This window comes from Osmerus mordax, chromosome 6 (assembly GCF_038355195.1).
Source record: "Osmerus mordax isolate fOsmMor3 chromosome 6, fOsmMor3.pri, whole genome shotgun sequence".
Classification (NCBI taxonomy): domain Eukaryota; kingdom Metazoa; phylum Chordata; class Actinopteri; order Osmeriformes; family Osmeridae; genus Osmerus; species Osmerus mordax.
In genome coordinates, this window is record NC_090055.1 from 9,458,152 (window position 1) to 9,486,138 (window position 27,987).

The following is a 27,987-nucleotide window of genomic DNA, read 5'->3' on the forward strand; positions in this document are numbered from 1 at the left end:
TGTAGGGACTACACATGTGATACTATCCTGAAGGTACTGTAGGGACTACACATGTGATACTATCCTGAAGGTACTGTAGGGACTACACCGTCTGGACAAAAGGCTTCCACTCTCTGACCTAAAATCTAATATTAAAGGGAATTATTTCAGTCTATTTCAACAAATGTTTTTGTTAGGGTATACAGTACTATTAAATACCAGAAAAGAAGTAGAAAATTTGTTTTATTAAACATTTTCTGAACATTAAAAAATACATTCTCGCCTGACTAAAACTCAACAGCTTATAGTCTTTGTACACTGGCATAGCTGGACAAAGAGCTTGTTCACCCTAACCATCAGAAAATAGGCATCTATCGTACACTATTTACAAAATAAAATATTGTATAAAAAAGGGCTGTGCATGAATTCTGTCAGCCTCATGCCACTCATGGTCAGAGTGGTCATGGTTCAGCCGAAGATGTTACACAGAAGACGTCTATAGTGGTTTCACAAGGTCTACTCTACATCATTTTGTCAAACACAGGTTCTGGTTAGAACCTGCAAAATGTTCTACAAAGTGTTTTTATCGGGGTTCTCATACAGAGACGAAGAGGAGCACCTTTACTTCTTGGAGGGGAACATTTAAGCTCCCCTTGTTAGCACTTAGACCCATTCAAGGCCACCTTCTATTTTACATGGCAAAAGAACGTTCGACAAAACAAAACATATGGGGAAAAAGTAGATTTAGCTTGCCTTTTACAAAAACTGTAGAGTATAAACATACAAAAATATAATGTAATGAAAAGGAGAGAAGAAAACTTTTTTTCCCCTCAGTAAACTGCACAAAAGCGCGGCGTTTGGACAAAGCCTGTTCCTGGTTTTGGAAGCTGGCACGGGACGAACATGAGAGTAGACGGCCACACACGAAGGCCAAAATATCTGAAAGCTCACTTTCCTCAGAGTTCTGTCCTCTCTGATATTTTGGACGAGGGTTGCCTTAGAACTAGAACAAAGGGAACTAATATAACAGTCCCAAAAGTTTAAAGCCTGAGAAGAAAAAACGAAGACATTGCATATTCTTCCCGGGTTTTAGGCTAATCTATGTTGACCTTTTTTGAAACAGAAAGACACAAATAGCACAATTGTTTTGTCTGTTTCTGACGCAAAAACCTCTGCCTGGGAAGGACACGTTCAGAAAAAGTGCAGTTTGTTCACAAAAGCATGCAACTAACAGTGGCTAGGGGGCTAGGTTATGTGGACTACATGACCCATGATGCCTCGGTGGCGTGTGAGTCGCTTCAGACGGCGACTAGGGAAAGACGCCGGGCATGCTGCACTGCCAGTCTCCGGACGACTCCTGGACAACCTCCTCCAGGTGGAGCTCCGGGGTCACCTCCACCTCCTCCACTTCCTCCGTCTCCAGTGAGACTTGGATCTGAGCTGGGGCTGGATGGGGTCGGGGAGTTAGCATTAGCATTAGCTCCAAGTCAACCCGATGGACAATTGGCCCTGGATGTCTCCGCCGGCAGGTCCCTCGTGTGTGCAGACTTGCGTCTGTGTTCCTTACCATAGTCATGCAGCCTCTTCATGTGTAACTTCATGTTGCTCTTCTGTGTGAAGCCGATGCTGCAGACCTCACACTTGAAGGGCTTCTCTCCCGTGTGCTTCACCATGTGCACCTGCAGGCAGCTCTTCTGGTTGAACGCCTTGTCACACTGCTCACACTTGAAAGGACGCTCTCCTGGAAGGAGCGACACACACACACACACACACACACAAACAATCTCTCTGAATGATCTCAGCAACAAAATGTCCAAAAGTCATTTAGTGTGACGCAAGCATTCCAAAGGTGTGTGTGTTGTGTGTCACCAGTATGTGTGCGATTTACAAGTGTGTCTAAACAGTCATGTATGAGTGTGTGTGTTACCTGTGTGTATGCGGTTGTGTCTCTCCAGCTGGCTGGGTTTGGTGAAGGCCTTGACGCAGACGGTGCAGTTGAAGTGGCGCGGCCTGCGGGAGCTGGGGGAGGGGCCTCGCTTGTGCACGCGCTCGTGTTCCTGCAGGGGCAACATGTTAGAGTTACCCTTACACGTCTCTCTCTCTCTCTCTTTCTCACTCACACACACACACACACACACTCAGTAATACCGGACATTTCCCAAGACCTACCTTCTTCACTAAAAGATAAATACTTTTTCTTTCTTTTTTACGGATGGATTGGATTGTTCGAGGTCTATAAGATGACTCTTATTCAGTCCTAGGGGAGCAATACATCAAGTCAACCAGGAAGGGCAGATGGTTGGACCTGCACGGCAGAGAGCCCTCAGACGTGAGTAGCAAGCTCCCAGGAGAGGAGCCGAGATGAGAGGAGAGGAGGAAAAAAGGAGAGGGGAAGAGGGAGGGGGGGGCGAGAAGAGAGAAAGGGAGATGAGGAGGGGACGAGAGGAGAGGAGAGAAGGGGAGAGCTTCGACTGCTTCCGTGATGAGGGGCTGTTACGTGGAGTGGCTCTTCTTTCCAGAGTGGACAACAGACGGGCCCTTCAGACAGCTGCTGTATATACATATACTGTATGTGTATGTGTGTGTGTGTGTGTGTGTGTGTGTGTGTGTGTGTGCGCACAGGTCCTCTCCAAATAAAGCCATCCTTGACCTCAAACGTGTGTCAGAGGAGATGTTTGTAAAAGATGAAACTTTTTCTTGGCTTCTCATGGAGCAATTACTGTGTTTTTAGGATCCGGAGAGAGAGGAGAGGGGCACACACAAGCACACACACACACGCACACACCCACCCACACACTCACCCGAGACCAGCAAGCCTTAGAGAACACTGTCATTTGTAGACTTCAGCACAACTCTGGAGCCTAATCACATTCAAGACTCAGAGAGGGAGGATCAAGGCTCAGCTGCCACGCAAAAAAACGTGTGTGTGTGCCTGTGTGTGCGCCTGTGTGCCTGCGTGTGTATTTCTGTGCCTGCATGTGTGTGTGTGCCTGCGTGTGCCTGCATATGTGAGTGCGCATTTGCTAGTGTGTGTGCGCGAGTGTGTGTGTGTGTGCGAGCAGGCCCACCTTGAGGTGTGTGGCTCTCTTGAAGGCCTTGCCGCAGGCCCGGCAGACGTGGCAGCGCTCCTTGCCGTGGGCCTGCCGGCAGTGTCGTCTCAGCGTGTTGGCGCTCTGGCACACCTGGTCACAGTAGAAACACTGGTTCTGTTTGGGAGGCTCCGCCTCCGACGCCTTCACACACACCTGGGCCGCCTCGGCCAGCTGCAACATGGACGTGCAGGGTTAACGCACACACACACACACTGTGCTCACTCGCTATAAATCACAAAGATATTTTGTGTACGACTGTGTATGTGGCCACTGTAATCATGTTTTGTCTGTACACACACACACACACACACACACACACGAGAGACTGACTCTGAAGCCGTTGTCGGATGATCGATCAGGGCCGTTGGGGGTTTGGCTAACGAGGATGACCTGCTGTGTGGAGCCTACTGGTTGCCCCGAGAGACCAGACTCGTTCAGCACTGCAGGAAACTGTTGACCCTGGAGAGACAGGACAGTCTTACACCAATGTGTATGTGTACAGGCTAAATATGATTACAGTGGCTCTATGTGTCACAAAGATATCTGAGATATGTATAGTGTGTGTGTGTGTGTGTGTACCTGTGCGTTCAAGTTCAGGGTGACAGCATCGAGCATGCCCTGCGTGTCGGCCAGGGTGAGGGTCACGCTTCCATCCACCACGCTCCCTGATGACATCACCAGGCTCTGTGACACGGCAGTCTGTGATAGGGCGGTGCTGGACGGCAGGCTGGTGACTGGCAGGAGAGAAGATGGGCAGGGACTTCAGTGTGAGCAAACTCCTTTCTGTATTACTGGATGCAGCAACTCTTTCAATCACACACACACACACACGTACCAGTCATGCCAGCGTTGGAGGTACTATGAGGTAGGAGGTGGTCGTTGCTGAGGGTCAGAGTGGCGTTGGCCGTCTGGGTTACGAGGGGCGATGACAGTCTGATGCCACCGTTCATCTCCCCTCCAACGGAGGCGCTGGGCTGTGACAGCAGGTCCTGACCTGTGGAAACAGGGACGGGGGAGGAACAGTCAAGAGGTGTTCGACGTCGGCTGGATGGACACAGATAGGGGAGGGTTGCCGCTCGCAATCGGGAGAGGAGACGAAAACGGAGCCGTCGACGTCGGACGTTTTCTGCTTTACCGTGGTCTGGAGGCGCTCATGTTAGTCATCGGGTATACCCAATGGCACTTTCAGCTAGGTTTCAGTGACAAGTGATTGCAGTGGGGTTCAAATGATTATGCTGTGGCGCTGTCACGTAAAATGGGACACAAATATGATTGGTCGTCGCGTGACGTCAAACACACCTTCACTCTGGTACCACGCGCCACGCAGACGAACTGTACAGGCACCCTCCCGAACCAGAAATAACTCCCAAAGCACCCCCTCCCCCTCTCCAGCCAGACTCTCCAAGCACCACAATCACCGTCAGCAAGTCCAAGTAAAGGTCAGTCACAGTCTGCGTAGGTGACACCAAACACTTGCAGGCTTTGTTTGGTGACACCTGACAGCTGGTCGTACCGTGTTGCTGGGAGTGTGTGTTCCCTTACCCGAGATGGTGAGGGTGATTTCCTGAGGGTTCCCTGCTCCGGCGCTGACCCCGGCTGCCTGGGCTTGGGCCAGAGCCTGAGTCAGGCTGGAGTTGTTGATGGTCAGGGTGATCTCATGGCCCCCGGCTCCACCCGGCACCAGCCCCGAGCTCATCACATGACCCAGCTCCTGGGAACCTGGAGGGAAAGGGGGATCGGGGGGGTAACAGCCTAGCTTACACAATGGCACCATCTTCCATTGTTTCACACTTTGCTTTCCTGACCAAGTTTGGTCTCGTCTAGTAAGGTCAGTCAAGTCCAGACCTTGCCTCGATTGTCCTGCTGTGTGAGGTGCCGGCTCAAAGCCCGCCCCCCCCAGAAAGAGCCCCTGCCGCAGGACAGCAAGGCCGTGTGGTGCTGTGTCCTACCTGAGCCGTCTGGCTCTCCCAGGCCCCCCATGCTGGGGCCGGAGGCGGCCATGCTGGAGGGCTGCAGCGCCAGGCTGGTGAGGGGCTGGAGCACCACGTTGGCGGGCAGCCCCCCGGGGTCGCCGGACGCCAGGTGCGAGGTCAGGCCGGGGTCAGAGGTCAGGGAGTGAGAGAGGAGGCCGCCCTGCTGGAGGGTCTGCTGGAGGATGGCCGGATCGATCTGGGGACGGGGACCAAGGGGGGTCACATGGGTTAAGCTCGCTAAATTAGGAAAGGAAAACTAATGGCTGGCGACATTTAGGTAAGCTGCTAATATCGCCACACGGGATCCCTTCCTGAAACGCAAACACACCTTTACCCAGCGACAGACGCGCACGCTACCTGCAAGGTGATGTTGTTGATGTTGCTGGTGTCGATCCCAGAGATTTGGACGTTGGGGCACACCAGATTAGCTGAGGTCAGCTGCAGGTGGATCCCCTCTAGGGTGGCCAGGCCCTCCGACAGAGACACGGTCAGGTCACCCCCTGTCACACACACACACAATCACATTATTTAGACTCGGGGGTATCGTAGCATATCAAAATGTGTACTTCCTGTAGGGTGTGACTATGAACTTCCAGTAGTGTGAGTATGAACACTATTTCCTGTTGAATAGTACTTCCTGCACAGTGTGAGTATGAACATTACTGCCTGTATCGTGAGAGTATGAACATGACTTCCTGTATCGTGAGAGTATGAACATAACGTCCTGTATCGTGAGAGTATGAACATTACTTCCTGTAGTGTGAGTATGAACATTACTTCCTGTAGTGTGAGTATGAACAGTCCTCCCTGTATCGTGAGAGTATGAGCATCACTTCCTGTATCGTGAGAGTATGAACATCACTTCCTGTATCGTGAGAGTATGAACATTACTCCCTGTAGTGTGAGTATGAACAGTCCTCCCTGTATCGTGAGAGTCTGAACTTCACTTCCTGTACTGTTTTGAGTATGAACAGTACTTTCTGCAGTGAGTAAGTATGAATATTTCCAAGAGCCTGCTTTCAGAGATAAGGGACGCGGGGCTTAGACAGAATTATCGTGGGCTGCAGAGAGCGAGTGATGGGGTGTAGCAGAGCAAGGGATATTAATTTCACGGCTGGCGTCTAGGACAGGGAGAAGCGTTCCAACCAACCAGGGATTACAGCTGATGTGAGCCAGAGTTGATGCACAACAGAACATTCCTATTGGATGCTTGTTTGAACAGCGTCACATTCTTATTGGAGAGAGTGGAGGAAAAAACCAGAAGGGTCTACTTCTTCTCAGCGACAGAGTCCTGGTCTTTGAGCTCGATTCAGGGGTAGATGGGTTTCAGACTACCTGACATGAAAGTTAGGGTAATATGGGTTTAGACTACCTGACATGGAGGGTTAGGGTAAGATGGGTTTAGACTACCTGACATGAAAGTTAGGGTAAGATGGGTTTAGACTACCTGACAAGAAGGTTAGGGTAAGATGGGTTTAGACTACCTGACATGGAGGGTTAGGGTAAGATGGGTTTAGACTACCTGACATGGAGGTTAGGGTAAGATGGGTTTAGACTACCTGACATGGAGGGTTAGGGTAAGATGGGTTTAGACTACCTGACATGGAGGTTAGGGTAAGATGGGTTTAGACTACCTGACATGGAGGTTAGGGTAAGATGGGTTTAGACTACCTGACATGGAGGTTAGGGTAAGATGGGTTTAGACTACCTGACATGAAGGTTAGGGTAAGATGGGTTTAGACTACCTGACATGGAGGGTTAGGGTAAGATGGGTTTAGACTACCTGACATGGAGGGTTAGGGTAAGATGGGTTTAGACTACCTGACATGGAGGCAGGCAGGATAGCTTGTCCAACCAGGCCCTGCTGCAGCAAGCTCTGGTCGAACTGGCCCGTGAGGACCTGGTTGGCCGGGAGGTAGAGGTTGGGGTCAGACGAGCTGGTCTGGAGCAGGTGCAGCCCCTCCGCGCCCGCCTGGACCTGCTGGGCCGAGGCCTGGTCCTGCTCCGCGGCCTGCTGGCTCTGCTGGGCCCGGGCCGAGGCTGCCCGCTTGGCCTTGCGGCCCTCCGAGCTGGGCCTGGAGTGGCACTGGATGTGGGTCTTGCGGTGGCCCGAGGTGCGGAAGCGCAGCTCGCAGTAGGGGCACTTGAAGGGCTTGGAGCCGGTGTGCAGGCGCATGTGGACCTTCAGGCTGCCCTTGGTGGAGAAGGAGGTGTTGCACATGTGGCAGTTGAAGAGCTTCTGACCTGCAGGGAGACATCTTGGTTGTTGGTATACACAGACAGCTCCCAACAGACATTTGACCTCTGATAACAGTTGCAGCGGTGGATGAATGAATATATAAATGAATGCATTTATGAATGAATGAATGTATAATAAATGCATGAATGCATAATCAATCAGTAACTGAATGAATTACCACAACACATGATTCCCCAGGGTCATGAATAGCTATCAGATACCTGTCTGATCTGACTGTCAGAGTAGAGGGATGGTTATAGATAGAGCGAGCAGGGTGATGGTTATAGAGGAGAGATGGAGGGAGCAGGGTGATGGTTATAGAGGAGAGATGGAGGGAGCAGGGTGATGGTTATAGAGGAGAGATGGAGGGAGCAGGGTGATGGTTATAGAGGAGAGATAGAGGGAGCAGGGTGATGGTTATAGAGGAGAGATAGAGGGAGCAGGGTGATGGTTATAGAGGAGAGATAGAGGGAGCAGGGTGATGGTTATAGAGGAGAGATAGAGGGAGCAGGGTGATGGTTATAGAGGAGAGATGGAGGGAGCAGGGTGATGGTTATAGAGGAGAGATAGAGGGAGCAGGGTGATGGTTATAGAGGAGAGATGGAGGGAGCAGGGTGATGGTTATAGAGGAGAGATGGAGGGAGCAGGGTCTTAGGTTAGTATAGGTCTTGTCTTAGGCTAGTAGCATATGACTATAAGGTTAATATAGGTCATTATGTGTAATAGTGTATAATATGTATTATTTTATATTGCATACTTTTTTTTTTGGTATATTAGGATGTTTATTACTATATATAATATAGTAATAAATAATATATAAAATAATATATAATAATAATATAATTTTTCTATTTTATTTGAGCTTATCATAGACGTATTCTATGTTCTTAGTACTTATTTGTTATGTCACGCTAGGCTGCTCGCGTTGTCTTGTCCAAAGAATATCAGTGCCCAGTCTGACCTTGTGTTGTTCTGTGCATCTGACCTGTAAAACTTGAAACTTGAAAAGGGGTGATGGTTATAGAGGAAGCAGGGTTATCAGGTATTTGAGGAACTCGCTGTCTCTACCAGTGGGTCACGCCCCAGCGGCGATGTGATGGTGATGGTTTTGGAGAGAGAGATGAAAGGAGATCTCTATCCTCCTCCTTCACTCCTCCACTCTAGTCTCTCGTTCAAACTTCCTCTCCTCTCTCGTGAATATAGCCAGTAAATACCATTCAGGCTCACGGGCGATTTACATAATAATACGCTTATGAATGATTGCAGAGCTTGTTGACAATAACAGCCCAGCTACATCTGATAAGCCTTTTCACACAGTGCGCCATCTCGATGACATGTGGGGAAGATTCTCATACGCATCCATCAACCCGTCCATTCATCAACGTAGCCGTCTATCTCTTCCGTCTATCCATGAATCGATCCACCCATCCCATCCCATCCATCTCTCCATCTATCTGTTGTCGGTCCACATTCATCCGCCCCTTCAGACGTCCCCCGCTGACCTGTGTGGGTCTTTACGTGACAGTCCAGGGTGGACTTGACTGTGAAGGTCTTGCCACACTCCTCGCACCTGAACGGCCTCTCTCCTGTGTGGATACGGATGTGCCTGGACGGGGGCGAGAGAGACAGAGACAGACACAGAGAGAGAGAGAGACAGAGACAGAGAGAGACAGACACAGAGAGAGAGAGAGAGAGAGAGAGAGAGAGAGAGAGAGAGAGAGAGAGACAGACGCGGACAGAGAGACACACAGAGACAGACAGACACAGAGAGACAGAGACAGACGCGGACAGAGAGACACAGAGAGAGATAGGGAGACAAAGTGTACAGGTTTAAACACAGATTTTAATTAAAGATAAGTTATAGTGCCAATCCATTTGGGCAGCGATCCCAGCTGAAAGCCAGCGTAAACACAAACACAGCCCCAGGTTCTGCTTCCACAGAGGCGTCTTCCATGGAGCTCCAACATTTCAAACCAACACACTCCAGCTGATGAATAATTCACGAGCTTTTTCAAATCCCCCCAAGCTTCTCTGAAGAAGAAGGAAGTCGAAGTGGGCGCGGTAACTTGAGCCCCGCGTGGAGTGTGGGTGAGGGGACGGGCGAGAGGGAGGGGTGGAGAAGAGAGGAAAAGAGAGGAGAAGAGAGAGGAGAGGGCGATTTGGAATCGATGGTAGCAGTGCGTCTTTGAGTATATTGTTGGTTGAGAAAGTGTCTTTTGAAGGTGTCCACAAGGTGAGATTTTCAGGGCGTTCAATCCCACCAATGGGACTGAACGATTGAGGGCGGGCCCCGAGTGTGTTTGAGAGAGCGAGAGTGTGCGTGCGCGCTCGCGCGCGCGCCTCACCTGACGAGGTCACTGGGTTTCTTGAAGCTCTTGGGACAGAAGTTGCAGCAGTTGGCGAACTTGGGCTCCGTGTCCAGCTCCACGGCCTTGTCCTTGATCTCACTGATGCGGTCCCTCTCCGCCGCAGACTGGGCCAGCACCTGGAGCCACGCACACAGCACGCGTTCATCGTTCATGGGACACACTCATCGTTCATGGGAGGGCGGGGCGGCGTGGGGGGATATATATATTCACACACAAACTGTATGCATGCACAGTACCAGTCAAAAGTTTGGACACCTTTTCCCATCCAATTCAGTTCGCTTTTGACTGGTGCCGTACACGTCATGTGACGTGACTCTCCCCGCGCGTGACTGCGATGGCGGTGTGGAGGGGGCTGGTCAGGGGGGTGGGGGGTGCAGATGTGCTCCGAGGGGCTTCGGAGGACTGACCTTCTCAGAGACGGACGCCTCCTCCCCGGGGCTGGTCTTGGCCAGCTCGGCCGCCTGCTCCTCCGTGAAGGTGATGATGTCGGCGCGGCTCCTCTTGGTGGCCATGGGGTCGCGCTCCTCCTCCTCCTCCTCCTCCACATCCTCCTCCTCCAGGCCTGGGCCCGCGGGCGAGGGAGACGGAAGGGAGAACAGGGAGAGAGAGAGAAAGAAAGAAGGTATTTCGGTGTGTGAGGGTGTACGTGTTTAACTGTGTGTGTGTGCTTAGTCTGTAGGTGTGTGTGCGCATGTGGAAGTGGGTGGTGACGTGTGCTCATGGGGGGGGGGGGGTCTGTCTGTGCGTGCGCCCGGGCGTACAGGGATGCGAGCGCGCCCGTACCTCTGTCCTCCAGCGCGTGCGCCTTCTTCAGGTGCTTGCGACAGAGCAGGCTGCTCCGGAAGCTCTCGTCGCACATGGGACACTTGTAGGGCTTCATGTGGATGATCATGTGACGGTTCAGACTGCCGTTGGTGGTGAACGAGGCGCCGCACACGTTGCACCGGAAGGCCTTCACCCCTGGGAAGGGGGGGGGGGAGAGAGAGAAGGGTCAGTAGGTGCGTGCGGGGCGTGTCAGGGTGTCGACAGGTGTGCGTGTCTTGCCGCCTCACCCGTGTGCGTGTTGAGGTGGGACTTGAGCACCCCTGCCGACACGAAGGCCCGGCCACACAGGTTGCACCTGAAGGGCTTCTCTCCCGTGTGCGAGCGGATGTGCTGCTTCAGGTGGCTCGACTTCTTGAAGGCTTTGCTGCACCAGTTGCACCTGGGGGCAAGCATGGGACGATTAGAGAGAGAGAGAGAGAGAGAGCGAGGGGGGGGGGGGGGGGGGGGTGTAAGAAATAGAGGGAGGCGAACGAGTAAGCGGTGAGAGAGAGAGAGAACATGGGGGACAGAGAGAGTGAATGAAAGACAGAAAAGAGAAAGAAAAAGAGAAAAGGATACGGAGAGAAAATGGAAGAAAAAAAAAAGTGTTCCCCTCAGCAGTGAGTCCACTGAGGGAGAGAACTGCTATGGACAGCACCATCAATCAGACAAGCAACCCTCCAGAACCATCGCTGTGTGTGTGCGAGCGTGCTTGACAGGGGCGGGGGCCGGTGGGGGGGGGGGGGGGGGGGGGTGGGCAGGGAGACAGCTGAGAGAGCCATCAAATGTCTGTCGTCGTGTGAAATTGTAGAAGCGGGGTGCGCGGCCGGAGAACCGAGTGAGCGGGTCTTTCGTCGGCGGGCGCGGCGTCAAACGCGAGCCCGCTCCCGCCCGCCCACGGCAAACGCTACAGCCGAGAGGAACGGGGCCCGCACAGACTGTGTGCGTCAGAGACGGGCGCTCCGGTGTCCAAACCCCTGTCCCTCACACTTTCCTCTTCCCCATCCCTCCCGTCTCTCCCGTCTCTCCCATCCTTCCCACCCCCCCACCCCCCTCCCCCCCACGCTTCTCTGCCGTTTCATCTCCGCCCCGGCTCCCACATTGCACCTGACATCAAGCACCCCGGATAAAAGCCCCTGAGCGCGTGCGGCAAACACAAAAGCGGAGAGGCGGAACAAAAAAAGGAAATACGTCATCCCCCCCAGCACCTGCCCTCCCCCCCCCTCTCCTTCACCCGTCCCGTCCCCCTTCAGCCCACTCGGGGTGACGCAGCTGGGGCGCCGGGGGGGTCTCAAGTGAGGGGCCGTCGGGAACCCCCCGACGCTCTAATCAAACGCACGCTCGTTCTGATGAGGCGCCCGCAAAAAAACAAACGGCTCGTCGGACGAGGCGAGAGCGCGGCAGAAGCGAACGAGAAGGGCTCTTCAGGAGGCGACGCCGCCCGCCCAGGATCCAATCAGGAGGGGGGGGGGGGGGTCCTCGTCAACGGGCCGACCCAGGGAGCGGACATGGACGGGTCATTAGAGCCGCTCGCTCCGCCTGCCTGGAGGGGGCTCTGACGTGAGCAGGATACTGTTGGCGAGCCGAAGACATCGGAGGGGAGGGGGGGGGCCCTTACTGTCGAGTGGCCACGCTGCCTGCTAGGCGCTCTCGGACGTACGCGCTCATGACCACGGTCACACACACACTCATGACCACGGTCACACACACACTCATGACCACGGTCACACACACACTCATGACCACGGTCACACACACACTCATGACCACGGTCTCACACACACTCATGAACACGGCCTCACACACACACTCATGAACACGGTCTCACACACACACACACACACACACACGTACCTGTAGGCCCGTTTGCCGTTCTCCTCGCTGTCGTCCTGGTAGTCCTGAATCTGGCCGCTGAGCTGCACATCAGCCTCGGGGGGGTCCTGGAGGAGGCCTCTGGCCTGTGCGCACACACACACACACACTGCTGTCACTTTACTGCAACAATACAACACCTCTGTCCAGTATTTGGCCCTCTCCCAAGGACTTCCCAGTACTGGGTGAAGTGCTGCGAGTGAATGAATTGCATCCATTGTGTATGATTAGCATTTGATCCAGTTCTGGTCTGGAGGAGTGGAGGACGGGCTGAAGAGGCGGGCGGCGGTGCCCAGGACTCACCACCTCGGAGCTGGGGACGTGGAGCAGGTTCTGGGGGGGGTAGCTGGAGGACAGGGCCTGGGACTCCAGAGTGCTGGAGTCCTGGAGTTGTTGGACGGTGGTGAACTGGGGCTGGGCATAACTTTCTGTAATGGTGAAACCTATGCAGGTATATACACAGACAGACAGACAGAGAGAGAGAGAGAGACAGAGAGAGAGAGAGAGAGAGAGAGAGAGAGAGAGAGAGAGAGAGAGAGAGAGAGAGAGAGAGAGAGAGAGAGAGAGAGAGAGAGAGAGAGAGAGAGAGAGAGACACACACACGGAGACACACACACAGAGATGACTGGTCACGGGGGCATGTTGTGCAAAGATACATCCAAGACAAACAGTAGGCTTCAGCAATTTGTCTCTCATCCTGTCTTTCTCACACACACACACATCCCCAATGTATCTCTCTCTCTCTCTCTCTCTCTGTGTTTGAGTTGAGGGTAGCTGTCAGTGCAGTGTAGCGCTCTGGGTGCTCGTGCTACTTGGGGCCGGCTGAAGTGGGAGGAGCCTGCCCCTCTCTGTCAACCCCACAGTCAATGATAACCCGCTCCAAACAGTGCATGCAACACTGCAGCTAACAGGGTCAGCTGACGGAATATTCCCAGAGTGTGTGTGTGTGTGTGTGTGTGTATGAGCGACAGCGAGGGAGAGCTAGGGCGAGAGAGATGAAGAGGAGGTTGGGTTGGGGGGGGGGGGGTGCAACACAAGGAACAGGGAGTGATGGAGAGGGGGGGTGAGGGGTCAGACAGCAGACTAGAAGTGGCCCATTGCGGCGAAGAAAAATGTGTGCGTTTCAGTTAAGTTTCTTTTCTGGCTGCGACCGGTTTGCGACAGGTGCCACCGCCAAGTCCCTTACACTGGAGACCGGGGACAGGCACTGCAGCCCGGCCAAATACGCAGAGGACTCAGCAAGACACATTACAGCCGAGGGGCTGACAGTTCCTCAAGTCGAGAACATTATTCACCGGAGCATCACACCCAATGTTTGTGTGTGTGTGTGTGTTTTACCTTGTGAAAGAGCTTGCTGGTCAAAGGCAGGCTGAGGTAGAGACTGCGTCTCAAACTGGCTAATGGTCTGAGGCATCACATGTTGAGTTGTAACAAAGGTGTCTAGAAAGAGAGAGAGAGAGAGAGAGAGAGAGAGAGGGGGGGGGGGGGGGGGGGGAGATAGATGAAAGAAAGAAGGAAAGAGACAGAAAGAGCGAGGGGGGGGAGGGAGGCAAAAGGAGAGATTGACAGAGCGAAAGAAAGGGAGAGACGGGGGAGAGGGAGACGGAGGGAGAGCGAGGGCGAGAAGGGGGAGAAAGAAAGAGCAAAGTGAACGTCTGCACGCCAACGGCTCATTATTAGAACACGTCCGCGGGGCCAGCTGGGCCTCATAGCTCGGATGGAGCTATGAGGCCCAATAGTAATGAGTAATGGAGCTTCATTACTCCAGGACTTTGACGCGGTCATCGCAGATAGCTTCCAGGGGTTATCTGTCTGAGGCGCGGAAGGATTTCCTCCTGTGAAGCAGGGAAGGGGCCACAGTAGCCAATTTCACCCCTCTCTTTGTACTTGAGATCAACTTGAAAACTGGCTGAGAGAAGGGGGACAAAAGAAAAAGGGATTCCTGACAGGACGATACACATCTTCCCCTTCCTTCACGCCGTCCCGACGACCTGGAGAGGTCACAGGGCGGCCAACCAGGAGGCTACTGGCTCTGTCTTCGTACAGCTCAATGGTAAAGCGGTTTGAAAATATATCCGAGTTGACACTGAATCTTAAATAAGGCCGTGAGGTCGGGTAAGGTTGACTGTGAAGCATGTGTACTGATGAGAGAGAGAGAGAGAGAGAGAGATAGAGAGAGACTCACACTGAGAGAGATATAACCTCTATAGTTCCGATGGATTTAAGACTTCACAGCTGCAGAAATCTCAGAAAGTCAAGCGAGGTTAGCACACTTAAGTGATCGTGGATGTTTTTCGACTTCCTAACCATAGTGGATGATGGAACACAAGTCATTGTTGAACCTGAGAGTTTGCCCGTCGGGAGATAAAACAGGGAGGGGAAATGACTGCTGACAGATAGAGTCTTGGTAAGAGAAAGTGGATTTTTCAAAAAGATATTCTTGAACCTAGGCTTCGGCGTGGATTTTCATGGGAGCCACTACAGCTGCCTCTACAACTGTTCCCCTGTCTGGAGACTTGCGGACCACTTCAGAAATCATGAGTAGGCTCGTTGTTAGACGGTGATGAGCGGGCGTGGCCTAGTCTTACCCTCTCCCTGGTCGCTCAGCTGGGTCTCCAGCGCCACCTGCTGTCCACCGCCCACTCCCGCCCCCTGGCCCAGCCCCAGCATGCCCTCCTGCACGCCGCCCGCGGAGGGAGGGGCCTGGGCCTGGAGGGCGTCGGCCTCGATCTCCACCTGCATGTCATGTGACACGGTGGTCCCGCCCATGGGGTCGTCTGTGGGCTGCTGCTGGAGTTGCTGGACCAGCTCATACCTGGGACGGGGGGGGGGGACGGGGGGGGGCATGGGATTATGTCATTACTGAAGTTATGTAAGGGGGGTCAGCATTATGTTGTAAAAGAAAATCTGGGAGGAGGGTCAACATGTCATTACTAATGTAATATGAGGGGGGGGGGGGGTGGTATTATATCATTCCTAATGGTATGTGAGGGGGGTCAACCAGTTGTCATTATTAACACATATGTTAATTGTCGCATGACTAATATTAGTGTATGTTATTGTCTTCTTGTGGCTAGGTCGTTAGCGGCTCATGAAGGTCAAACTCGTACCTGTGTGTCTTCATGTGCTTGCGGCAGTTGGGCGACGACTTGAAGGTCTTCTGGCAGTAGGGGCACATGTACGGCCGGAGGTCGCTGTGCGTGGTCATGTGACGCCGCAGGCTGCCGCTGGTGGTGAAGGTGGTGTCGCACATCAGACACTTGTAGGCCTTGAGGCCCGAGTGCGTACGGATGTGGGCCTTGAGCACGCCGGACGACGCGAAGCCCTTGCTGCACTGCAGGCACTTGTACGGCCGCTCGCCCGTGTGAGACCTGAGGTGGTGCCCGAGAGAAAAGACCACGTCAGCGCGGCGTGGCGGAGAGACATGAGAGACCTGGGCCAGGAGCCGAGGTGACCCGGCAGAGCACTGACAGGAGTATGGAGGAAAAGACATTTTGAAACATATTTCCCCACTAAAGAGAGACCGTATGTTAACCTTAAGTTCGGAAAGACGATAAATAACGTAAAGCTGTAGGATTCTGTACGGCTTAGGGTTCGTTTCAGTGTCATGCATTACATCAGCAGTCCTTGAAGCCCCCCTACAGGTGGCTCTGCCTGTGCTGACTGTGCATTAAATACATCTCCAGTATCAGCCCTGGGGTTTGATTCGGGGAGAGTGGAGAGGAAAGGAGAGGATTCAGCCATGCAAGCACAGCACTCAGATAGAATTATTCATCTCAATCGGTTTAGCCTGTCAGGGTCGTGACCTTTGAGACGGAGGTTTTCTCCAGACTGCTAGTCTGGAGAAATGGGAGTGGCTGGGACACTTGACGTCAAAAAGGTCAAAAAGACATCAAACATTAATGGATGAAAGGCAGTGCAATTACTCCTTTGTTCCCCCAATTTGATCTCCCATCAAAACTGTTATTCCCGGAACCCCTGTCTGTCTACGTTGATCATCTCGAGGACCAGCGACTGGAGGAAGATGAAATCCTGCAGGTGTTTTGACCCAGAGACACGCAGTGACAATGGTGTGAAATTAGTGCCAGGAGAGCAAGCTCTGTAAAAACGATTTGTAATTTGCAAAAAAGATTTGCGTACTTGTAAAAAAAAAGTTTTGTGTCTCCGTAGAAGAAAAACATTTGTGTACTTGTAAAAAAGAGTTTGGTGTCTCCGAAGAAGAAGGCGGGAACACTGCTCCCAAAACCATCTAAGCCAATCAAATATAGCCATTTCTGTGTCTAGTATCATTGGACATTTCCGTCTGTCTTTCACACAAAGAACGTCAGCGAATAAGAACAAAACTAAAACAAAACTCGCTCTCCTGGCACTAATTTCACGCCATAAGTGACACGCAGTGACGCGCACGACGTCGTCTGACTGAGCTGCTTCGCGTTCGGGCGCAGGACAGGAACACTGTTCAGAAACGGGGCCATGCACGGTGTTTCGGCTGAGCCGTTAACCTTGCTTTCAACTCCTCCCATCCTGACGATTATCCACGTGCATTCTTCCAGGGGAAAACACAAGAGCACCGGCCTACATGCAAGAACTCTGCATGAACTCCAATTGCGTTGACACCGAATCAACTAACCGGCATCTTAAATCACCGGTTGCATCACGGGCACAGGGATCAGGGGCATCACGGGCACAGGGATCAGGGGCATCACGGGCACAGGGATCAGGGGCATCACGGGCACAGGGATCAGGGGCATCACGGGCACAGGGATCAGGGGCATCACGGGCACAGGGATCAGGGGCATCACGGGCACAGGGATCGGGGGCATCACGGGCACAGGGATCAGGGGCATCACGGGCACAGGGATCAGGGGCATCACGGGCACAGGGATCAGGGGCATCACGGGCACAGGGATCAGGGGCATCACGGGCACAGGGATCAGGGGCATCACGGGCACAGGGATCAGGGGCATCACGGGCACAGGGATCAGGGGCATCACGGGCACAGGGATCAGGGGCATCACGGGCACAGGGATCAGGGGCATCACGGGCACAGGGATCAGGGGCATCACGGGCACAGGGATCAGGGGCATCACGGGCACAGGGATCAGGGGCATCACGGGCACAGGGATCAGGGGCACCGGTTACCATGCCAGTGTGACCTTTTCAGCTTCATAGCTAGCTAATGAGACACACTCCACGGCGTGACGTTATTCCAGGGACATCAAACGGGAACACATGCTAAGTGGGCGTTCGCATTGCACCTGAACAAGCTTCTGAATTCACAAACAGGCCTGTGGTCGTTCTATACATCCTTCCACCCATCTATAACTTCACACTCGTATCTCACCCTGTTTGGACAATGGGAAGCGTTAGCCCGTTTATTAACTGTGACTTTGAGTTCAGGGGGTCATTTTCCCTGCCCCTTGGTCTGTTCCCCGGCCTACCTGACGTGCTGCTTGAGGTGGCTGGACTTCTTGTAAGCCTTGCTGCAGTAGAGGCACTTGTAGGGCCGGTCGCTGTCCACCATGTCCAGGTAGTGCTGCAGAGACAGACGGGGATTCTGGGACTGGATCAGACCTGGGGAGGAGGAGCAGGGAAGGAGGAAGGGGAGGTGTCGAATAAACAGGGTGTGTGTGTGTGGGGTTGGGGGGGGGGGGGGGGCGGAGTAAGAAGGGAAGGAGTGAGTAATGAGAATCAAGAGTACGAAAGCAACAAAAAAAAGCAGTTCTGTGCGTGGGTACGTCTATGTGTGTGTGTGTGTGTGCCTGCTGTATGCACCCTCTCACCGAGGTCGGTGATGAGAATGGGCTCCTGCAAGGGTATGTCCGGCAGGGGCAGGCTGCTCTTGGACACCTTGGTCTTGTGAGTCTTGCGGGGGAACTTGTGCTTCCTCTGCTGCAGGCTCTTGAAGTGCGAGGCGATGTGCGTCTTCCTGTGGCCCGACGTGCGGAAGATCTTCTCGCAGTGCGGGCACGGGAAGGGACGCACTCCTGCAGGGGACGTGATAGATGACAGCGTTTGAAAGGCGCAGAGCAAAAACTCTTGTGTTTCTAAATGCTCCTTAGCTGAGCGGAAAAAACACCATTTGTAAGGGCATGGTGTGTGAACAACAACAATGTTTGGGGGAGGGGGGATAAACAATGTCCCTAATGCAACACTTTCATCTGAGAAGATTCTAAAAGCTACAGGAAACAGCCCCGAAAAAAGAAGACCCAGACAGCGTTTTTACATAATCATAATTACATAAATGCCTAACCTGAATACACAGAGGGAGCCTACGTTAACTAACACTGGGTGCACTTAATGGGGAAAACTCGCAGACAATTCATGCCTTGTCATCTCCCAAAAGCATTTAAAAGCCTTTAAACAAAGCCTGGTTATAGCACACAGAAGTACAGACACTGCCTGAATAACGAGCTGTGGTGTGGAGACATCACTACTGCCTACACTCCAATAATTAACTGTGATTTTGGACCTCTGTAAACAGCCTACTTTAGCATGGATCTCTTCCACCTGCAGAGTTGAGTTAATTAACCTCCACTATGTTGATTATGCTAATCCATCTTTAGTTTGCTCTAATGGTATTGGGATGTCGTATTGGGTTGAACTTTTGTCTTGAGTAATCGCTCATGTAAATAAACCCTGCACTCGTGGGCGATGGCTGCTGGTGTTCTGTGCGGATTTCATACATGAATCCAGCTGGCGCCTCGAGGAACGGTGTTAGCCTGTAGTCAGTCAGGGGTCTGACCTGTAGTCAGTCAGGGGTCTGACTGTAGTCAGTCAGGGGTCTGACCTGTAGTCAGTCAGGGGTCTGACCTGTAGTCAGTCAGGGGTCTGACTGTAGTCAGTCAGGGGTCTGACTGTAATCAGTCAGGGGTCTGACCTGTAGTCAGTCAGGGGTCTGACTGTAATCAGTCAGGGGTCTGACCTGTAGTCAGTCAGGGGTCTGACCTGTAGTCAGTCAGGGGTCTGACCTGTAGTCAGTCAGGGGTCTGACTGTAGTCAGTCAGGGGTCTGACCTGTAGTCAGTCAGGGGTCTGACCTGTAGTCAGTCAGGGGTCTGACTGTAGTCAGTCAGGGGTCTGACTGTAGTCAGTCAGGGGTCTGACTGTAGTCAGTCAGGGGTCTGACTGTAGTCAGTCAGGGGTCTGACCTGTAGTCAGTCAGGGGTCTGACCTGTAGTCAGTCAGGGGTCTGACTGTAGTCAGTCAGGGGTCTGACCTGTAGTCAGTCAGGGGTCTGACTATAGTCAGTCAGGGGTCTGACCTGTAGTCAGTCAGGGGTCTGACCTGTGGTGAGTCAGGGGTCTGACCTGTAGTCAGTCAGGGGTCTGACCTGTGGTCAATCAGGGGTCTGACTGTAGTCAGTCAGGGGTCTGACCTGTGGTCAGTCAGGGGTCTGACTGTAGTCAGTCAGGGGTCTGACCTGTAGTCAGTCAGGGGTCTGACCTGTGGTCAGTCAGGGGTCTGACTGTAGTCAGTCAGGGGTCTGACCTGTGGTCAGTCAGGGGTCTGACCTGTGGTCAGTCAGGGGTCTGACTGTAGTCAGTCAGGGGTCTGACTGTAGTCAGTCAGGGGTCTGACCTGTGGTCAGTCAGGGGTCTGACTGTAGTCAGTCAGGGGTCTGACCTGTGGTCAGTCAGGGGTCTGACTGTAGTCAGTCAGGGGTCTGACCTGTGGTCAGTCAGGGGTCTGACTGTAGTCAGTCAGGGGTCTGACCTGTGGTCAGTCAGGGGTCTGACTGTAGTCAGTCAGGGGTCTGACCTGTGGTCAGTCAGGGGTCTGACTGTAGTCAGTCAGGGGTCTGACCTGTGGTCAGTCAGGGGTCTGACCTGTGGTCAGTCAGGGGTCTGACTGTAGTCAGTCAGGGGTCTGACATGTAGTCAGTCAGGGGTCTGACTGTAGTAAGAGTAGTTGTACTTCCACCAAGTCCACGGTCTCACCTGTGTGCAGTCTCATGTGGACCTTCATGCTGCCCGAGGTGGAGAAGCACTTGAGGCAGAACTGGCACTTGAAGGCCTTGATGCCCAGGTGGGTCTTCATGTGGGCCGTCAGGGTGCTCTTCACCGCAAACGCCCTGAAGCACTGCTTGCACTTGAAGGGCTTCTCGTGGGTGTGGATCCGGATGTGGCGCACAAGGTCGCTGGGCTTCCGGAACTCCTTGGAGCAGTAGGGGCAACAATGCCAGCGCACGCCGTTCTCCTCTCTGATGGATCCTGGAGAGGGGGGGGGGGGGGGGGGGGGGGGGGGGTTGGAGGACAGGTCAAGGTCAAAACGGAGGGGGAGACAGATGGGAGAAAGAGAAACTGACAGAGAGATGATGAAAGGAAATGGAACAGGTCAGGGGTGCTGGCGGAGAACCAACATGGCAGCTGTTAGGGTTAGGGTTCTATACCATACCTGGCATCTGAACAGGCTTCTTGAAGATGTTCCTCTTTTCCTTCTTGGCAGGTTTCTCGTGGCCGGGCAGCTTCTTGCCGTCCGAGACAGCGCCCCCGGTGGCGTGGCCGCTCTGAGACTGGACCACGCTGAGCCCGCTGTTCTCCAGGGCTTGCTGTGGACACGTACAGCACACGTATGTTGAACAGGGGACGCGTTTGGGGACATGCTGACGTTGACACCAGATCATGTACCTTGTGGGTGTGCTTAAAGTACTGACTGATTGGAGTCGTCAATCCCTAACTTGGTAGAGTCATGTCTGGACTGATTTTGGTTGGATGTATGAATGAATACATCAGGTATGTGGGGGGGGGAAAAGGTGTCAACCCACTAAGAAGGATAAAAGTACAAAAGTGGATGGGGAAAACTTTTAAATGGGAACGCACAACGACAACAAAACGCTGTCCCGGATGTAAGTGGTGAATTAGAGCCCATTGTGTGTGAGTGAATAGAGCAGCAGTCTGTATCTGAGAGACCGATCGTCTGAGGTGACCTTTCTGGGGTCAGGCCATCCCCCTGTGCCCTCTCCTACTCTCTGTCTGGCTCTCTCTCCATCTCTGTGTATGTTAGCCAGGAACTGGGAGGAACTTAATAGAGGATATGTAATTTAATGAAGACAAAATAAATGTAGCCTCTTTTGTGCAAGAACCCCCCCCCCCCCCCAATTCCTATTTAACAGTTTAGAAATGAGCAAACCTATTCACACCACGGAGACACCAAGAATCTATTTCAATAATTCCCACACCCATGGCTCCTTCCTTTTCGTGAACACATAAATGGGGCATTTGATGTGTGTGTGCGTGTCTGTGTATTGTTAGGCAACACTCGCCTGCAAGATGTCTTGGTTGATGGCGGTCTCCATAGTGATGGCCTGTTCCTGGGGCTGTGGTTGGGAGCTCTCCCCGGCCACCTGCTCGGAGAGTTCCAGAAGCTGCTGGATCACGTCGGTCACCACCTCGCTGCCCTCTGACCCCGCGCCCCCTCCACACGTCTCCTCCACCTCCTGCAGGGGGGACACGGGGGGGACACGGGGGGACGGGACAAGAGGGGGGGGAACAGAGAGTTGAGACCAGAATCCTGCTATCCAGGCAGCGCTCAGAGAGCAGCTTGTTTGATGGGCGCTGAACGCTGACCTGTGTGTTGGACGGCTCGTCTATGATGGAGATGTGCATTTTGCTGATGTGGGCGTTGAGACTGCCGAGCTTCTTGAACACGCAGCTGCAGTCCATGCAAGGGAAAAGAGGCACCCCCTTAGCCTGAAGAGAGAGAGAGAGAGAGAGAGAGAGAGAGAGAGAGAGAGAGAGAGAGAGAGAGAGAGAGAGAGAGAGAGAGAGAGAGAGAGAGAGAGATTAACTTAAGATAAAGCATTTATCAATTTGATTCTATTATCATTCTTAATGAAAAGGCATCCTGCAAGTTTGGACTGTTAGTTCAATATTTGGAGATACTGTGTGCTGAGCATGCATTTTAAAACTAAATATATCCCTATCTAGGCCAAAACAAATTCTAAAGACAGTTCAAGATGTCAGGGCCATACAGGAGAGCGTGTTGCTAGTTTTTGAGTGCACTGCAATATTCTAATGTCCCAAGGCCTCAGCACTTCGACAGGTAATTCAATTAACTCGCCATCATCTGCATTTAGTACTGAGTCACACACAAGAAAAAACATCAAATCTTTTTTCCGTGTCCCGCTTTTTGGAAAGCCTTGCTAATAGGACAGGCTTCCGTTCAAAACACAAAACAGGAGAGACAACGTGTGCGTTTGAGTGAAGGCTAAACCGACTAAATTGGACTGGCCACTCGACGAGGGCCAATGAAGCCAACGTTTATTTACATGTTCCATTAGCCAAGGGTAAATTAATATCAGCTAGCGGACGCCATCACAATAGAGGAGAAGGGAACATGCATTCAGATGGGAACGCATAACAACAACCCCCTTGTCCGCTATTATGTGTTGAATTAGAGGCTAATTAAACTAAGTGGCGATACGGAGGCTGTGTTAAGGCTTGATTTACACAGGCCGGACAGACACAATGCCCACAGGGTGGAACAATGGTTAGTAATGCTAAGCAATGTGTTCATTTCCAGGGGCCAGTTCATGGAGAACCAGGCCTGTGGTCAAAGGAAAGATCAAGACCCTGATATTTGGCGGATAGGAATTATATATTTATAAGAAAAATGCTTTTCATTGTTGACACACAACTGCTGGTGGGTCACAGGGGGTTTGTTTACCCCGAATGCTCAAATGTGGAAGATTCTGGAAAAGAGATCCATTACTACGGGCCCTCTTCCTGACACACTGTCTTTCCCCGTGTGATTGGAGGGTGGGTGGGGTCATCTCTTTATGTTATTCCTCTTATCATGATGCTCAAGGCACTGGGAACTGACCTACCTCCACCTACACACACAAACACACCTCTCTGAGAGACGCTGGGTCCTATTCAGTTAGCTAACCCTATCTATCATGGCTCATTCGGTTTAAAAATGTGTTATTATATTAGCACTTATTATTATTTATCTGGATCCTGACAATGAGGATCTGCTATGGTTAGATTCGGGGAGAGACTAGCTCATTAGCTTTCATTCACAGGCTGCTTTGTGAATAACGGTCTGAGACTGGCAGAGGAGGAGGCAGGCTGGAGGGAGGAGGAGGTAGGGTGGGGTGAGGAAGAGCAGGGCTGGGGTGAGGAGGAGTAAACAAAATATGCTGCAGTGCAGGAGAGAGAGTTAAACAAAGTTCAATAATAAGCAGGCATTCATCTCATTCCATTTAACCCTTGTGTTATCTTCGGGTCATTCTGACCCATCAGTCATTGTGACCCACCGTCGTATTGCGACAAATTTACCTCATACAAAAACAAAGTGAAGCATTTTCTTTTAACTGTCGGGCTGTCTCAGACCCCCCACATTGGAATGGTTAAAAGAAAATTATTTGTTTTTGTATTGGGTAAAATTGGGTAAACACAACGATGGTTCGTTATGAACCTTTGGGTCATGTGACCCGAAGGCAGCACAAGGGTTAAAGATCCTGTAAAGTGGAATTGAAAACTAGTTTTAAGTTCACCACACCACAGAAGAATGTGTTATTAACTACCCATCCAAATTCGAATGAAAAAGGACACCGACAAGTATGTTAAATTAGGCTTTGAAATCGTGAGAAAATCTGCACTCTGCTTGAGACTGGGGGGGCGTGTCGCCTGAAGGAGCTGAAGCTCCGCCCCTCGCTGACTACCTACAACCCAGATAATGGACGCTACGTCAAGCCGAACAAAACAGTATAGAATTTGAATTTATTTGTTCAATGAGTGAAACATACAGATGCATATAAATGAAATGTTCCCCTGAGCTGTAACACAGGAGTAAAAATGGACACCAGAGACAGCAGACAGTGAGCTCTCCAACTTCTTCTACCTACCACATTAGCCACCATTTCACCAAAATACCATCATTGTACACCGAGTAGCCTAAAATCAAGTTAGTGGTTTGCACTAACTCATAGCAGAGATACCTCTGGAAAAGTTATCTAGTATAATTATAACAAGCACACAGAACTGAGTGATGAACTGCTGGCGGCGGAGGATGGTCCAGGTGCGACCGGAGGAGGAACGGCCGGGAGGGAGATGCTCGTTACGGCTCCGCGCTGCAAAAGAAGCCGTGTGTCCCTGAACCCCGTCTGTCTCTGGTCCATGTTAAAACTATCTGCCGTGAATGAAATGGTCACTGCAGAGGCGGCTGTTGGAGTTCATCCGAAGCTCTCCATCACCGTGGCTCTTCACAAAATCAATCGACCTATTTTTTCTTTCCTCATCAATAGGGAAATTAAATAGCGTTGTAGCGCAGCTGAAGTTCTTACATCCAGGGAAGATGCAGTTGCAGGTGGAGGGAGACATCCTGAAGATAGCTAGCTAGCTAGCTGATGTAGGCTACAATAACAGTAGGCTACAGCAGGACGAACCATTCAGTGATCTGACGTAGATGGGTCAAAATGACATAGATAGGTAATTTTTTGGCTCCGCCCATTAAAATACGATCTGAAAATGGAAGAGAAACTGTTCTACGGTCTAACTCCACATTTCAGTGCGACAAAGTTTTCGCGCTTTGCACATGCTTTTAGGAACTCATTTCACACGTATATAATGTACTGAGAAGCAAATCATGGAATTTGCTTTACAGGATCTTTAAAGCGCAAATAAAGTGGTAACAAATAGTGTAGTTATTATTAGTGCTGTCAGTTAAACGCGTTATTAACGGCGTTAACGCAAACCCATTTTAACGGCGTCAATTTTTTATCGAGAGATTAACGTTCTTTTTGGCCTAGCAATTGGACAAAAAGAAATCAAGGGACATTTAGAATAGATAAAAATGTCCGATTAATTGCGAGTTAACTATGACATTAATGCGATTAAATATTTTATCGTTTAACAGCAATAGTTATTAATATATTTAAGCTAAACTAATCAATCCAATGAGCCATGAGGAAGAGGCCAAATTAAAGGGCAGTATGTGTATGTGAATGTTTGAGAGAGAGAAAAAGCAAGTGTGATAAAAAAAAAAAAACAGTCAGTTGAGGTGAGTGCATGGGCAGTTTGTGTGTGTGTGTGTACCCGCTGTTTACCTCGGAGTGGACTCTCTGTACGTGGGAATGCAGGTTGCCCTTCTGGGAGAAGGAGGCAGGGCAGAACATGCAGAGGTGTGGTTTCTCCCCGGTATGCCTGACCATGTGGGTCTGCAGAACCACCTTCTGGTTGAAGGACTTCCCACAGTTGGGGCAAACGTAGGGTCTCTCGCCTGCAGGGAAGAGACAGACACACACGCAAACACAGTGAGGGGAAAAAAAATATACATAGATATAAAACGATCAAAACGTAACAATAATCAATGGGAGCACACAGGTGTTTACGGGCTTTGACGATCTGAAACGGTAGGCAATGATGCAACGCAACGTGCGGAAATATACCACGATCCAAACCGGTTCTTGCTTCCTGTGTGTTTCTGCTCACCAGTGTGGATGCGGATGTGCCGGACGAGTTGACTAGGCTTTTTGAAGGTCTTCCCGCAGTGCTGACAACGATTGGTGAATCCACTGCGATCTATGTTCTTCTTGTAGTTTCTGGAATTTGATGTGAATGCCCTGTGGGCGATGAGGGGAGGGGGGGGGGGGGGAGAATAAGCAAGCAATAAATAAACAAACCGACAGCAGATGAACTCAAACGTGTTCGTGAACGTGGGTGTGTTATAGAATCCGACCTCATCTTGACATGGATCTTCATGTGCTCCTTGAGCTGAGCGGCCATCTTGAAGTCCTTGCCGCAGGTCTTGCAGGAGTACACCTTGATGCCGGCCAGCTCCTTCCGATGCTCCTCAAGGTGGAGAGACAGCTGGCTGTGCAGGATGAACTCATCCCCGCACTCGGTGCAGATCAGGTTCTGGAGGAGCGGACGAGGGCAGGGTCGGAAAAGACGAAACAGAGGAGAAGCAGGTTTGTGAGGGTCAGGCCGTGGATCAATAGCTCATGGTGGATGCTGGACATGAGAACTAAACTGTGCCATTTGCTTTGCTATGTCGACAAACAAGAGTAGGTGGTTTCATGGAATGTGGAATGATTGAGTTGATTGCTAAAGACCTCCTCTTTCTCGTGCAGCATGATGTGGGACTTGAGGCTGGCCACGCGCGAGAACCTCTTCTGACACACGGGGCAGGTGGGGTTGGAGGTGGTGTGCGTCGACTTGTGGAGGGTGAGGTTGAACTCCACGTTGAACGTCTGAGGACACTGGTCACAGCGATGAGGCTGAAGGACAGGAAGAGGGAAGAGGGTGAATGAGGCACTCTGAATGCCACAGCCTGGATCCGGACCCAGCTCCAGGGATGCAGGGTCTGACCTTGTCGTTGGCCTGGTGTTCTCTGTGGTGCCGTTGTAGCTGGCTCTCAGTGCTGAAGCTCTGGGAACACACAGAGCACCTGATGTCCCTGGTCTCTCCATGACTGGAGCTGTCAGCCTTCTGCTCAGAGAGGTCTGCTGACACAACAGGAAAGAAACAAACAACTTACAAAGAGGACAAAAGACGTGTGCTGTGGTGTATTTGAAGGTTTCCATTATTTTTCTGTAAACAGATTTTATTATTTAATGTTGTATTCATCTAAGACAAGCCTATATACCCTTTTCAATGATTACATTGAGATAACAGAATACGGAAATATCTGTTTACGTAAAGCAATTAGGGATATCTAGCAATGAGATGTGAAGTTCAAAGCATACAAGTACTACTACTCTAATTCAATAATTAACTATATACCTAATTGCTTTACGTAAACAGATAATTCCTTATTCTGTTTTCTCTCAATGAAATATGTATGAATAATTTACAACTAAATAGCTCTAATCATGTGCTATAATAATGTATTGTAAAATCACGATGAGGTCATTAATACAAGCCCAATAGTAGTAATCATAATGGTGCGGTATGGTCAGTGTTGTGAGACGTGAATGTTTACATTACTAGCCATGATGTGACCACATGACCATAACAATGAATAGTACAGATTTCCTGACACCAAATTGTTACGTGCATATCTTGGGCCATAGCTAGCTGCAATTCTAGAGCTAGCCAAACAAGGTTTACTGGCTAATTAGCTAGCTAGTTAGTAGTCATGGACGGAGGATGGCGAATGATTCCCATTCAGTATTGACAGTTAGCCAAGCTAGCTAGCTACGTTAACAACACAGCTAGCTCGCAGGACTCAACATAAAAATAGCTAGGCTAGCTAACAAAGAGACCGTGGCCAGCTATACAAGTCAATTGTAGCTAACATTAGCTTAGCTTGCGCCGAAAGCGCGTTTAAAGAGTCTAAATACTTTAAATTTGTTTGCGCTTGAAGGGACACGTTACTTCCTCGGCGTTTAGAAATGGACTGAAACTGAATAAGTAGAGCCACCAGAATGTTATTAATATCATTCCGCCTCAATCACTCCTTTCTAACACAACGCCATGGACGCCCGCAGTACTATATCCGGGGACTATATCCACTATGTTCAAGTCAGTTTATATCACATACGCAGCAGCTTGTCAGTACAATACAAGCCTGTTCATATAGCCTGGACTCTGTATTTTTATTCGTGACATTTTGGTACTGATTACCTGCTCCGTTGGTGGTTTTATCCCTCAGTTTTCGAGGCCGGCCCCGCGGCATAGTTCCAGGTTTCAGGGCGGGTGTACTGTGAACGAT

General features: G+C 51.2%; 1 protein-coding gene across 1 annotated transcript; it reads right to left on the bottom strand.

Moving 5' to 3' along the window:
- Window positions 1-217: 217 nt before the first annotated feature.
- Window positions 218-27,954, bottom strand: LOC136944247 (zinc finger protein 236-like). Its single transcript, XM_067237930.1, has 33 exons — window positions 27,900-27,954; window positions 26,643-26,776; window positions 26,387-26,551; window positions 26,011-26,189; window positions 25,764-25,894; window positions 25,379-25,551; window positions 21,897-22,019; window positions 21,593-21,766; window positions 20,725-20,878; window positions 20,268-20,540; window positions 18,112-18,315; window positions 17,770-17,902; window positions 15,439-15,699; window positions 14,917-15,143; window positions 13,667-13,768; window positions 12,632-12,771; window positions 12,311-12,414; window positions 10,705-10,856; window positions 10,436-10,612; window positions 10,060-10,214; window positions 9,629-9,768; window positions 8,786-8,889; window positions 6,866-7,288; window positions 5,402-5,544; window positions 5,021-5,240; window positions 4,614-4,790; window positions 3,907-4,065; window positions 3,651-3,805; window positions 3,402-3,530; window positions 3,048-3,242; window positions 1,907-2,036; window positions 1,547-1,720; window positions 218-1,425 (listed from the first exon to the last, which is right to left on the bottom strand). Exons 1-33 carry the CDS (start codon window positions 27,949-27,951, stop codon window positions 1,289-1,291), a joined length of 5,499 nt encoding a protein of 1,832 aa, XP_067094031.1. The 5' UTR covers window positions 27,952-27,954; the 3' UTR covers window positions 218-1,288.
- Between the last annotated feature and the right edge of the window lie 33 nt (window positions 27,955-27,987).